The sequence below is a fragment of the Athene noctua genome, chromosome 7 (assembly GCF_965140245.1).
Source record: "Athene noctua chromosome 7, bAthNoc1.hap1.1, whole genome shotgun sequence".
In the NCBI taxonomy this organism is placed as follows: Eukaryota; Metazoa; Chordata; class Aves; order Strigiformes; family Strigidae; genus Athene; species Athene noctua.
Window position 1 is genome coordinate 8900945 of NC_134043.1, and position 13585 is coordinate 8914529.

The 13585-nt window shown below is 41.4% G+C and overlaps 1 protein-coding gene across 1 annotated transcript in view; it reads right to left on the reverse strand.

Annotated features, from left to right (window-relative positions):
• Positions 1–10874, reverse strand: part of GPR39 (G protein-coupled receptor 39) — an 82499-nt gene extending 71625 nt beyond the window's left edge. The window contains exon 1 of the mRNA XM_074910502.1: positions 10007–10874. Coding sequence (XP_074766603.1) covers positions 10007–10874 — 868 coding nt within the window. The remainder of the gene's footprint in view (positions 1–10006) is intronic.
• Between the last annotated feature and the right edge of the window lie 2711 nt (positions 10875–13585).

The following is a 13585-nucleotide window of genomic DNA, read 5'->3' on the forward strand; positions in this document are numbered from 1 at the left end:
AGAATGAGGCACAGAAATTTAAAAATCAACAAATACTGGAGCTTATCAAACAAGACACATTTTAGCACACACACAGATAAAAAACACACCCAGTAATGAATAAATTCTTTCTTGAAGAGTTTATATTTGGGAGGGCAGAGGTGAGTAGGAAAAAAATAAGCACAGTTTGAAGAAGAGCATTTTAACTGTTTTTTTTCCTTGTCCCATTAAAATTTTTGTTCTGCCATCTTAAAAAGCTCATATACCTGACTGAAGGCAGACTGATTACTTGCCTATTTCAGCATATACAGAAAGGTTCAGATTAAGACCAGACACACTGGGATAGACCTAGGACTCACCTGCCCATTCATTTCTCTCTGTGATGATCCCACATAGACATCTGTGGGAGAAGGAACAAACATAGAAGGATTTTCCTGTACTATTCACACTGACGTTTTGGCACCCAGCAATATCAGGACTTTCTAAAGTGGAGATTATATCTTGTTCTTGACAGCACTATCCTTCAAGGTTACATTTAATGTCTTTTGGAGCCCACTTCTACATTTGGCCTCTACAACAGTAAGTTCCACAATTTACATTTTACGCTTCGTAGAAAAAGTGCTAAGATAATTGTAGTTATTGCAATTTAATAGAAGGGGTACATATATACTGAACTCCAGGGATTTTTCTAGGAAGGAGCAATCAGGACAGTCTTTTAGTATTTCTTCAAAACAAAATCACCTTCAGAAGCACCATGCTAGCTAGATATACCACTAAAACAAAAGACTGATCATGAGGTGGCCTCTCTTTTAGCTATGTAAGACAATTACATTCAACAAAACACAAGCTGGCAATATTATATGGAGGAGCAAAACAAGGTGGATTTCCATAAATGCTATATGAATAGGGACAAAATGTTTAGCCCTTCTGGAAGGGGCTGTATCTGAGCTCTTCTGCAGGAGTGAACTACAGATTGGAGCAGAAGGGCTTCTTGCAGATGCTACCTAATAAAACAAGAGAAGAGAAAGCCATTTACACTGACTGAGGACAAGGATGGATAGCTAAGCAATGTTATCTTCTCTGATGCACCCCAGTGTCTGGGTTTCTTTATACTCATGAGTAAAGTTTAGTTTCCTGAAATTACTACCTATGTGCACCTGATTGCAGGTGGATGTCAAGTGTTTTTTGAGTGCTCGCAGAACTGTACGTGTTTCCGTAACAAGCATACACTTGCTGTCAGAGAGATTACCCCACTATAACCCTGCAGTTTCAACTTAAATACTGTCTTTTAAAAATTCATAAGAACAAACATAGTAAGTGCTTTTAAGAGAGAATTAAACACAACCACCAGAAGCCTAGCAACAGCTTAAGGGGAAACAAGGAGAAGTTAAAACAATACCAGACCTCTTTCTCAGTTTCACCTTTCCTTGTAAGTCACTATTTATACTATTAAGAGGTTCTTGACAGACTCATTTAATCTGCAATATTTTGACCTTGATATTACTCATGCATCCACAACAGAGATCCAAAGGACAACTGCTTTCTCACTTAAGTATAGGGCTGGCATCTAGCAGCGAAAACATGCAAATGATGCCCTCAAAAAAGGCTAAAAAAGTGCTACAGCACATTGTGTCAAACCTAAGTTGAAATCTTAACTGTTTATTTTCCTTGGAAAACATAATTTTAAAATTCCTTCTTACTAATTTTTCAGCTGTGCTACTTATCCAGTAAAATTGCAGATTTAGGAACTCGCAACAGTGAAAGGGAAGAAAATAGTCTTTAACCTCTTGGTTGGTTCTCGGTTTCTAACAGAAATGTTGCCATTAGGAAACCAAGAGGTTATGTAGGATAAAATTGAAAGCTTCACATTACTAATAAATGCTCAGATATTAAAACTCTCCCATTAAAATTCATAGGCTAGCATCATTGTTTAAAGATAATGGTCTTAACATCAGCTAAGAAAACAAAAGATTTAATTTTGTGAAATGTGGTGTAATTGGAATATGAAACAATAGAGGATAGATAATGCATTTAGTTTTCACAGGTGAAGACTTCAATAAATCATCTGTGAACATGCCACAAATGAGCCCTATCTACTGAAACTGAGGAGCTCTAAGAGCAATCTACATTTGAGATGGTGTCTGGCTCTGCAGAGATAGCAAGAAAACAGAGAGAAATTGGAAAATGAATGCTTAAGACAATAGTCTCTTGACCAAAGAATGAGGGCAGCAGACCAAAATTGGTGGGATAGGGTTATTTAATGTAGAACTGCTGAATTCTGTCTGAGGGTTATCTCCCTCAATTCATTTAATACATGGAGCAACATCTGTATTTCTCCACTTTGAAGGAAATAAATCTTCCAGCTTTCTTATCCAAATCTTTGAAGAAAGAGATGGCTTCTAAGGCTTCTACTTGTAAAAAAAAATCTCCTCAGGAGGGTTTGTTATGATACAGAGTGCCTTTTTCAAAAGCTGAGATGACACAGCCAGACTTCAGCTCCCCAAAGGCAAGCAGCCCCTGCCTGTTTCTTGGCTCACACTGCCACAGCAAGGGATGTTGCCTGCACTTTCCCTCCTTCTTTCTCTTAGCATATGCCTAGGGCTGCCGGAAGAACCAAGGGACAATAGGTTTATTACCTACAACTTGTAAAAGAGACAGATGAAAATAATACTAAATTTAAGGCCAGCACTGGTAACAGTCGTTAATGAGGCTTAAAGACTTTGGGCAGAGGCAAGTATAGGGCAGTACTTCAGAAATCTCAGCTGTCCGCTTAGTCCCTGGACAACACAGATGGTAGAGTATAAAGTGGAAAGGTACTTGTGCTGCATGTGCCACAGGATGAGCCAGGCTGAAGCAGTGCACCCACACCTATAGCTCACTATCAGACCAAGTGAAATACCAACTTCCTTGTAGGCATCAAGTGAAAGACAGGAGCAGGGCTGCAATTTTCACTGAGCACCAGTAAAGTGCTTGTTGTCCTCATGGGATTCTCATGCACAGAAGAAAGACAGTAGTCACCTGTCCACAGAGACCCTATCTGCCAGGATATGACATATACAGAATTATGTGGATTACACTAGTGGTGAATTTGGTTCTCTGACTACAATACTTGCAGGGTTAGGTTGTTTTTAAAGCTGCAGTCTTTTCATGTTGAAGCAATTTTTAAGTACTCTAATGCAAAGTGTAATCGCACATTGATTTTTCCATTAAAACTACAAAAGTCTTAAATACCCTGGGGGTGTTGGCCTCAATTAGTCCCTATTCTTCCATTCTTTTTCTCTCTGTACCATTTTGCCATCCCTTGGTGTAGGAGGAAAGGAGGACTGTCTACTTAAGCCAAAAGCACACTCTTCTATTACGTGAGTCCAGTTAAAAGCAGGAGTAGATAAATTGCTTTCTGTACAATAGGGAGGAAAATTATGCTGGTTTCTGCTTATGTTCATCTTTAAATTACAGTGTGGGAAAACTGAACATACAGATATCTGGATTTCAGCAGTTTGCCTTGAGTCTATTTTACTGTGTCTATGTATATTTTTAAAAGCAAAAGAAGACCCAGAGCTCCTCAGATGAGGCTTATTGCACACAATTGCCCCGAGAAGCCATGAGCCCTGAACGCAGCCTTTCCATTGTCATCTGTTGAATAGCTGAGCTTTGGGTTTGTGCTACCAGCATTCAGTAGCATTTATCGTTTTTGCCGTTGACACCAGGTTAATACTTTTGCAGAAAAGAGGAAAGCGAATTTTACTGAACACCATCAGGTAAATCCTTTGCTTTTATCTCTTTTCCTGAGAGCAGCACCAAAAAAAAAATCTCACTAGTGACAGAGGGTGGGTGTCCCATTCAGTTGAACGGCCAGACCCCAGTCTGTTGGCCTAAGTGTTCCACATTCCCCACTCAGCCCACGCTACTCATTTCAGTGTATTCAGTCTCCTCCTTGTCTTGTGTAATTCGAAGACCTGCTCAGGGAAATATGTGGATGGAGACACCATATAAAACACAGAGATGAAAATCATATCCAGCCTACGAAGTATTTATCTCCAGGCACCTCTCCAACAAAGTCTCTGAAGAAAGGCAGCTGAGTGGAATAATTAAAGAAATGAACCAAGAGGACCCAGTGAAGCTGAGTTTAAAGAACATGGGCTGGAGCTGTGTTCTGGAATTTAATCAATTAGGTTATTCTTTCAATTTTTGTTCTATCCCTAAGCTTTACCTTTTTCAGTATGGAAAAAACCCAGCCAATTTCCAGCCTATGAAGAAGCATCTAATTTTCCTGTAACAGAAGTCCTACCATTGTCAAGTTATACTGTGCCTGAGTCATCGCTAGATGACAACCACGTATTTTTCACAACTACTTGAAGTAATCTGCCTCCTGAAAACGCATTTGCCAAGTGCCTTATGAAATACATTTCCTTAGTGATCTTTGGAAAGGCTGTTTCTACACACAATACCTTTATTCTGAGCAAAACATTAATCTGCCAGCAGTAGTAGATGGGGAAAAAAATGGTGCTCCATCTTAAGTTCTAAGAGGTCTTTTTAATTTCTGACTCAAAGTTTTATCTAGCTTTAGCTTATGGCAAGGTACAGCTCTGTTCATGGTGCTTACAGTAGTATTGTTATAGAATAGCATGGCATTGTTTTAATAAGTGCCACCAAGAAAGTGGCAGGAGAGAGGCCACGCAGCCCAGCAGATAGGGCACTAGCACAACATACAGCAGATGCATTTATGACTCTCCATAGCATTTGTGGCCTTGGTTAGGTGATACAGAGAAATGATTACTTGTTTTAAGATTTATTTACTTATTTACTTATAGAAAACTGTTTAGCAACTTATTTACTTATAGTGTTTTTTTAATATTGTTAAGAATGCTGCTTGCTCAGACTGTTCTGTGAAATTTTACCAAGGACTACAGTGTTCATCAAAACAAAACAGTTTACTGTGAAAATCTACCAGGGGCTACAGTGTTCAGCAAAATATTATGCTCTGTCCTTGAGGAACAGGTGGCTGGCTCTAACTAGTTGGAATTTTGCTAATGAGTAGAGATAGTCATAGACGAATGGTAGAAGTTCTATTGGTTCTCTTACATAAGATAGAAAAATAAACCAGCTGAAAAACACTTTTGTTATTCAATAAATTGGCCAAGAGAACCTGCGCATGCTCCGTGGGAAAAACAGGGTGAGAAAGACTACAAGCCTTCCTCCCAAAGACCCTTGAAGACGACCACCAGGAGGCAATGCGCAGGTGCAAAGATAACATAAACTGCTGACACCATGCTTTCTAACTAACCCAGCCCTACTCATGCATATGTATGTTTGCATTATGTAACCCATACATGGATATTTGCTGTCCAGGCATGTAGGCAAAGTTTATCTTACGTCATAGAGTCCCAAGGCAGAAAAACTGCAGTTCTGTAGTGATGAAAAAGAGACAGCAGAATTACCTGCCCTGCTTGGCATGGGGGAGCTGATGGTGCCAGGCTGGTACCAGCAGGGTCTCCGGTTAGGTCGGTCCAGCTGCAGCTCTGGCTCTTGCCAACTGCTGCACCTACAGCAGCATTTTAATGCATCCACCTCAACACTTTCAGATTAATTTGATACTTCTCTTTCTGGAAGGAAGAGCTCCGGATGGATGCATGTTTCTTCAAGGACAGGAGACAGAAAAGAGCTGCCCAGATGCTGGTTGCCAAACAGCAGAGCACCCCCAGTGCCTAGCAGCCCCATGCAGTGGGACCCCTCTGCTGTGCAAACAGAGGAGTATCGCTCCAAAGGGCAAAATGAAAGTGTATGCAGAGAAAAGCAGAGGACGTAGCAACACTAAAGGACTTTTTTATTTCAACGTTATTTACTGTGTTAGGCTTGAGGCTGTTTTATCCAAAATAACTAAGGCTTTTAAGGAGAAGCACAAAACTGAAGCTGCCAAGGGAAATATAACAGAAGCTTTAGAAGCGATGGGTTTTTCATCTGGGATAGTCCAAACTCACTTCATTAAAGAGTACAAGTTCAGATCAGTCAGATCTAGTCTGATGACAAACAAACCATACACCTGCTTTTATATAAAGGTGGCTTTATATTATTGACCAGATTAAGCAGGATGTATCCATGGCCAGAGAGCAGGCACTGCTGGCACGGAGCCGCTGGTGCTGAGGCCCACCTCACCAGCAGCTTGTGTGGAGTCTTCTCCCATACTGCTCCCCTTTCACAGTGAACAGGCCACCTGTTAACATTTCCTAAAGATTTTTAACTTACATAGTTTCAGCTATGAAAGTGCCTTCTTTTGTAACATTTATAATTATTGCACTAGCTCTATCTCTTGTTTACAAGACTCCTCCATTACATTCTCCTTCTTTGCTAAAACCCAGTTATATATAATAGTACATATTAAGTCTCCAAACTCACCCTTTCCTGAGAGCTCACTGCTGTGGTGGCAAGACACATCACCTCTGGTGTTAAAGCAGCAAGAGGTCCCCAGCAGCACCTCGTGACCATTTAGGTAGCCCTCTGATCACTGCCCTGCCCTTTACAGCCACAGGAGAAAGATGAGATTGAGTAGCCACAAAGACTGATTAAATCCCTGTCAGAATGGGTTGAGCATTAGGTTTCAAATGCTGTTAAAAGTTTGTGTTTCATCAAAGTGCCATCAGTCGAGTATTTTCATAAGCACTACAGCTATCCAGTTTCTGCTGCTGGGGATGGAGAAACTTTTCTTAACAAATGCTATGAACCACTCAAAAAATTAAAGTTCAGCTATATTTTCACTGCTATTCATGACAGGCAACACTCAAACAGACCCATGTAGACCTTCACTAGGAGAAAGATCTGCAGTCCCAGCGTGACCAAAGCTACTTTAATAACCACAAACATAGATAACCCACACAGTGTCAACCAGTCTGATCTATACTGCTCATATGGATGGGCTGACCCACTGGAGGCAGTGGAGTTTTACCACATGACTCAGAAGATGATTAAATAAATCACACACAGAGAGATTGCAGGAAGTATGCCCCAGTCTATCCAAAAGTACAAAATGCCTACTTACAGGAGGAGGAGCGTTAAGCAGAGACTTGTGCTATCATGTTTTTCTTGAAGCCAACAAAATAATGGGAAGGAAGTAGGAAGAAATAGCACTGCACTAAAGTCTACTTTATAAAAACAGAATTGATTTGCTCCAAAACACTGGAAAAAATTTGCATTCCTCCACTGGAGCAAATCTACCAAAATTCGAGCTGAACAGCCCCTGGATGTACCCCCTCCCCAACACCAGACATAGAGTTGTTATTGCAGCCGTTGGGCCAGTCCCTCTTCTCCACCATGAGTGTAGCAAGGTAGCCAGAAACAGAAAGAACTGACATCTCTACATGAAGGACTTCAAATCCCCAACCAGACCATCTGGCTTTAAGACTCAAGATTTTAACCTTGCAGCCACCTTTCACTAGACAAAAGCTTTTCCTTGCATGAGCTTAGCCTGCCCAGCACAGTGGTGTTCTCCTTGCTTGGCCACTTGTCATCTTCCTCCTCCATCACAGCAGTCATGTCACCCCATGTGGACCCCATCCTGCAAGTGTCAATACTACCTATGGCAAGTAGTCTTTTCACTTTCAACGTTTACAATTCATTTTCATGAATTTTCTTGAGTGCCGCTCAATAACATGACACTAAAAAAGCATCAGTTCCTTCTTGTGTCTTCTTCTACTTAGCTTTTTCTTATCGTCAGGAGATTTATGAATTTAATCTCCATTTTATAGAACTTATCACTTTTAACAACTAGAAGAAGAAAATGCTAAATTGTTTTTATTGCTGTTAGATGTTCAAAGACATCATGCTATATACTGTCATTTACATTTCACATTAAAAGTGAAATATGTTGGGAATGCGCAAGTATTTGTTTTAATTTGACCCATCTGTTAAATGAAAAACAAAGAGGACTTCTAAATCACTATATTTAAATTCAGCGATTTGTAAACAATTTATATGTTCATTTCTTCTGGGTTAAAACTGCCCTGAAGCATCACTCTTATGAAATCTCCAAATTAAATTGCTTTGCGTTCTTCTCAGGGATGCAGGCCACAGTTTCCTTCTCCTCAGTTTATTAATTTATTTCCCAATCCAAGTAAATTAGCAAAACTTGTATTAAGAGTCTTGCCACTGAAGTAATTTTGGGGAATTCATGGAAGCATCTACTGACTCCGGAAAGCTGAGAGCACAGAGGAATTGTTAGATATTGGTGGCAAGATAAAGGACAAGCCAATTGCTTTCATTTACCTTCTTTTTTAACACTTCTGCAAGCAACACTAGGTCTGCCCTATTCCATGCTAGACCATCACCAAGCAGAAACAATAATCAAGAAAGGGAAGAAAAGCTGTGGCAATTTACCTTCACCCCTCAACCTAGCTAGAACTTGCTCCAGGATTTGGATCTTAGACTGGGATTTAATGAACCAGTGGATTAATTTACAAGGGGAGAGATCCACAGACATTTAAGAAGCCCGCAGTAGCACTTAACTTAAAGAGCAGAGCCTTATCTCTTTTTCTGCTTTGTGCAACATGCTGTATTTAGCATTAGCTGCTAAGCCTCTACCCCAGAAATCAGTACTTTTAGCGGAATAAGGATACTGAGAGCCCGTTTATCACCCAGATATGGGGCCTCTTGTCCCAGACTAAGACACATTGCGCAAGGAGATGATTTCTTCATTAGATGTACACTCTGAGCGTGAGGAAGAGCTCTGTACAGCCTGGGGTGTCACATCTCCCATTTGAAGCTTTTGTCACCCTTTCTGCTTGTACTGTGTGCATTTCCACCTTTCCCCAAACCTTTGAGCCATATGCCTTGTCAGTATGACAGGTTTTCACCATCTTCCCAACTCATAACACAGGTGCAGCAGGAAAGGAGCTGGGTACACCCTGGGCTCCTTACCCTGCAGCTTCACATACCAGCTATAGACCATGGCAAAAGCACAACTAGATAAGAAAGCAGAGAATGCTCAGAGGGGAAAAAAAAAAGAAAAAAAAAAAAAAAGAAGTCATAAAAAGCTATCTACTTAAAGCTGCAGAAGTGGACAGACACACCAGTTTCAATTCCCTCTCTGCAATATCAAACAGAGCACCAAAAAGCAACACAGAAATACTAGGTCTACTGTGCATTCATACTCTAGATGGTTCATTTATTATATCCAGTATCATATTAAGCAACACAACAAAACAAGAACCAACAGTAATGCAGCCAGGGCATGATTAAGGGTGTCTCTAGGAGCATCAACAAATGTGGAGACTATATGGATCACAGCCCGGAAAGATTCCAAGTTGGTGAAATGACAGCTTGATTAGTTTTTGTCTGACAAATGTGGTGAGAGAGATCAGAATCAAACATAATTCCTAGGTTATAGGCCTTCAAATAAAACCAGGAAAAAAAATTCAAAGAGGGCAACATCAATTTGCAAGACCAAATCAACTCTCCAGCACAGTTTCTTAGTGCTCAGACACAACACAGCCACAACTGCTGAGGCTAAATAACTACCCTCCAGCGAGCTTCCTGAATTAACAGGGACATGCCTTTAGAGTGGGACAAGCTTCAGACCTTGCAAGACAGTCTTCCCTCCCATCAAGAGCCTTATTAAATATGCACATATTTATAATTTAATGGGAAAACATGCAAGTAGAGCTACTTCATGTCCAGGCAGTGTTGCCTATGGCTACTCCAAAGGTCAAGCATCACCACCCTGTTACCCATATCGCTGCATGTAGGCACGCAGTATCATCAAATAATGTAAATAGCAGACAGTAAATGGATTTTTCCTTCTTCCCTCCCACCTGTTCTAACAACAAAAAGAGTGAGTCAAAAACATGCAGGGGAAGTGAGCTTCTTAAAATATATCATCACAACCAGAAGTATCCCTCTCCCTCATTTTGCACCACTTTGAAACTGTACATCCCCCATTTGGGGAAAAACTATGTGAGATAAAATGGAGGCTTCTGGGTTTCCTTCCCATGTGGAAAGGGGGCAGGGAAGGGGAGGCAGAGTAGGACAAGACTCTTACCCAGGAATAAAATGATATGTCTCCTGGAGCTCTTTCCCTCTGAGGTCTCACTTTTTCTTAGGTATTCCTCCTGGTGTCTTAGCCCACCCTTCACTGCCACAGTTCCTTCCTTGTGAATCATCAGGGTTTTCATCATGCTGTGGCACATGAAGCTGACAGATCCCAGCACTATGATGTACACAGCAAAGGCACCGAAGACGCTGGCCTGAAAGACAGACCACTTGGAGGACAGGCTGGTACATATGGTCATATTGTGCTTCAGCTCAGGGAGGTGGTGCCTGGGCGTAGGCTTGACACAGGCAGTCGTACCTTGGTAGCCCTCGATGATTTCCAGGGGATATTCTGTGCCCATGGCAAAGAGCAGGGGCAGAGCCACTATCACAGATGTCCCCCAGACAAAGGCGATGAGCAGCTTCACTGTGCGGGGTCCAGAGAGAGCCTTGAACTTGAAGGGGTGGCAGATAGCCACATACCTCTCAAAGCTGAGGGTGGCAACATGCAGCACAGTCGCATAACTGCAGGCTTCAAAGAGGAAGTAGTAGAGCTTGCAAGCTATGTTGCCATGGGGGGTGGAGAATGGGCTCCAGATGGCACTGAAGAACTCCACGGGCATGCCCAGCAGAATGACCAGCAGGTCCGAGCAGGCCAGGCTCACCATGTGGTCTGTGACCTCCTTCTGCAGGTAGCCCTTCTTCTGCAGGATCCTGGTGGCCTTGATGGTGACGCTGTTGCCCAAAATGCCCGCGACAAAGATGCAGACATATGCTGAGGCCAAAGTGATCTTGATCCAAGGAGACACCTCAAATTCAGGGATGTGACTGTGGTCAATGAGATGAGAACAGTCTGAAGGGGATGTCTGTCCTGCCATGAGCAGCCCCTGGTGGGACAAGGAGGAGAGAGGAAGAGCCTTCCTGCCCTCTCTGATGTTGAAATTCACAGCAAATAGATACTTTCTCCTGTTGCCCCTCTCACCAAGACACACAGGTCAGAGCAGTCAGGTATAACGAACGAGTCTCAACTAGCCACACCTGTAGGTTTTGTTAGCAAAAGCCACTGAGCCAATAGGCTGAGAAGGAAAATGTTTCAGCTCTTACCTATCCTCATGGCAAACACCTCTTGCTCCTTTTGGATTTTCCTCCTCCTTTCTCTAAGAGTAAAGTAGCCCTTCTCCAGCCCTTTGCAGTGTGAACTGCTCTCGTTTCAACGCTTGCCTCTGCAAGCTAAGGCAGGTTTTCGTCCTGTCCCCAGCAGGAAGAAGTCAGAGTTTCTGTGTGGTCGTAGCTGCTTTGTTAACCATTAACCTAAATCTTGGCTATCCCTAGTCACTGGCAGTAAATCAGGTTTAGGGGGAAAAAAAAAAAGCCACCCATGTCTGAAATGAACTTCCTGTAATAGGAGTTCCTGCTCAAGAACAGAAAGAGGTGTTTCTCCTGAAGCTGTTAGGTTGATGGTGTCAATCTGAATGTGTGAACAGGCGCTGAAGAGAACGTATCTGCTGGTGAGTTTAACATTAACTGGGCTTCAGACATTCCTTCTATATGTGCTAATGCCAACATGCTTCACTACTTTACATTTCCTTTAATGAAGACCTCGGCATCTGCCGCATCAGTGTTTGTTACGCAGCTTATGCAGCCACGGACTGATTTACATCAACAGGAGGTTCTGGTTTTTAGTTGCTGCTGATGAACTGGTAGCTTCTTAAAATAACTGTTTAAACTTTAAAGAGTCTTCTCAGAAGTTATAAAAAAGCTGAACTCTAGATTTAGACATGTTGATTGTCTCCCTTTAAATTTCCATATTCTCATGTTAGATAACAAAAATAATGAAGTTAGTAATCCCAATTATGATCATGCTTTCAAATAATCCAGAGTAGCAGGAGATGAAAATGTACTTTCCCCTCCTGTGTCTCACCCCAGGGTGAATGAATTTAATGCACTCTTTAGTTTTAGTTTCAAACCATACCGCTGAAGGCTCCCAAGGTAACCCCTGGAAACATTTAATTAGAGGGTGTGTATATGGATTAGGAAACCTTTAAATTACAATGCAAAACGGCTGAACAGCTTTTGCAGCTATAATCAGGAGAGAGGCCCAGTACAGTGATCTGCTCCAATACCAAATCTAAGAACAGTGGGTTCACAAAGTGATTTTTATTAACTAGACAAGCTCATGTGACACTTTCAGCTCATGATAAAAGAGGAACATTAGAAAGCTGTTATTAAGCAGTCTCCTCACATTCAGTGGTTATCACTGTACCTCAGCAGCCCAAGTATATAATGAACAAAAGATGCCCAAAACAGGATAATAAGCACCTGTTTCTATACATTATTTATGCATTCCTGTTTCAGAAAAATCACCTCAAACCTTGCACAACTTCAAGCCCTGTAGTCCCAGTCATCTTTCCTTATGTTTGATAATTCACATTTGTTCTGCTCAGACAAGCTTTCTATTATTACCCAATTTCTTTCACTTAATTTTACTTTATAAAAGTGTGAACAAAGATTACATATGCATGACTGAATTGTGGAAATGAAGCTAATTAAAATTTCCTGCTTACCATCAAAAGGGAAAAAGGGAGAGAGAGAGCAAACGAGAGAGAAGGCCCAATAGGATTAGATCTCCCCCTTTTTTCCACACCAATTATAAAATGCAGAACACAATTTTGCAGTTTTCAATATTATCTTTAGAACATACATAAAGTTTATTAACTTTCTAATAAAGAGCTAATGCCACAAAGGGGATAGGAAGGTAGGAGACAATTGTGGATACTCAGAGACTGAGACCATTAAAAAAAAATTCTCACATAGGTTACTGGACTAGATAAACTATGAGTATTCCAGAAATAGGTATAAAATCCTTATCATGGATGATTATTAAAAAATATATCTTCCGGGAGGGAGACATTTCTCCCCAACTAAATGTGCTTAATGCCTTTTTGTGGCATGGACGTTGAGAACTCATAGTCTTTACCCTGGAGGATATGATACCAGTTTATAAACTTATGATTTGTGTGATGGTCTAATTTTAGGGATTTTGTTAAGTTTTCCTCAATATCTTGTAGCAGTGAGTACCACAAGTTAGTTTTTGTGTTGTCTTCCCCTTAGCAGTTTTGAAAGTGAATGTGGCCTGTGTAGTTGAACGTGGGATAATGGTCCAGGGAGTCCTTCCTGACCCAATTTGTTGCAATTACACACCATGACTTCAGCCCCCAGCACTGAAGAGGAGTCAAGGGCATTAAGGATAAAGATCACCTTATTTCTTTCTAAATTCAGCACACGTGGATGCTGCACACTGCAGCCAACCACTTGTCAGCCCCTTGATAAGAAAATAGAGCATCCTGAAGATGCACATCACATGGGCACAGGGTGGCAGCTCAGCCACAGTCATGCTCACCTGAATGCTTGCAGTGATGCAGTTGTTGGCAAGAGATGACAAGTGCTGGGAGCCAGAGAAACATTGAGATGGAGCAAGAATTGTTGTCACTGTAGTATATAAGGTGATTTTTCACTTTCAGAGATAATAAATCTGCTGTGATCATCCACCCCAGTTTGTTATCCAGCAGAGTTTACAAGGTTTCCTGAA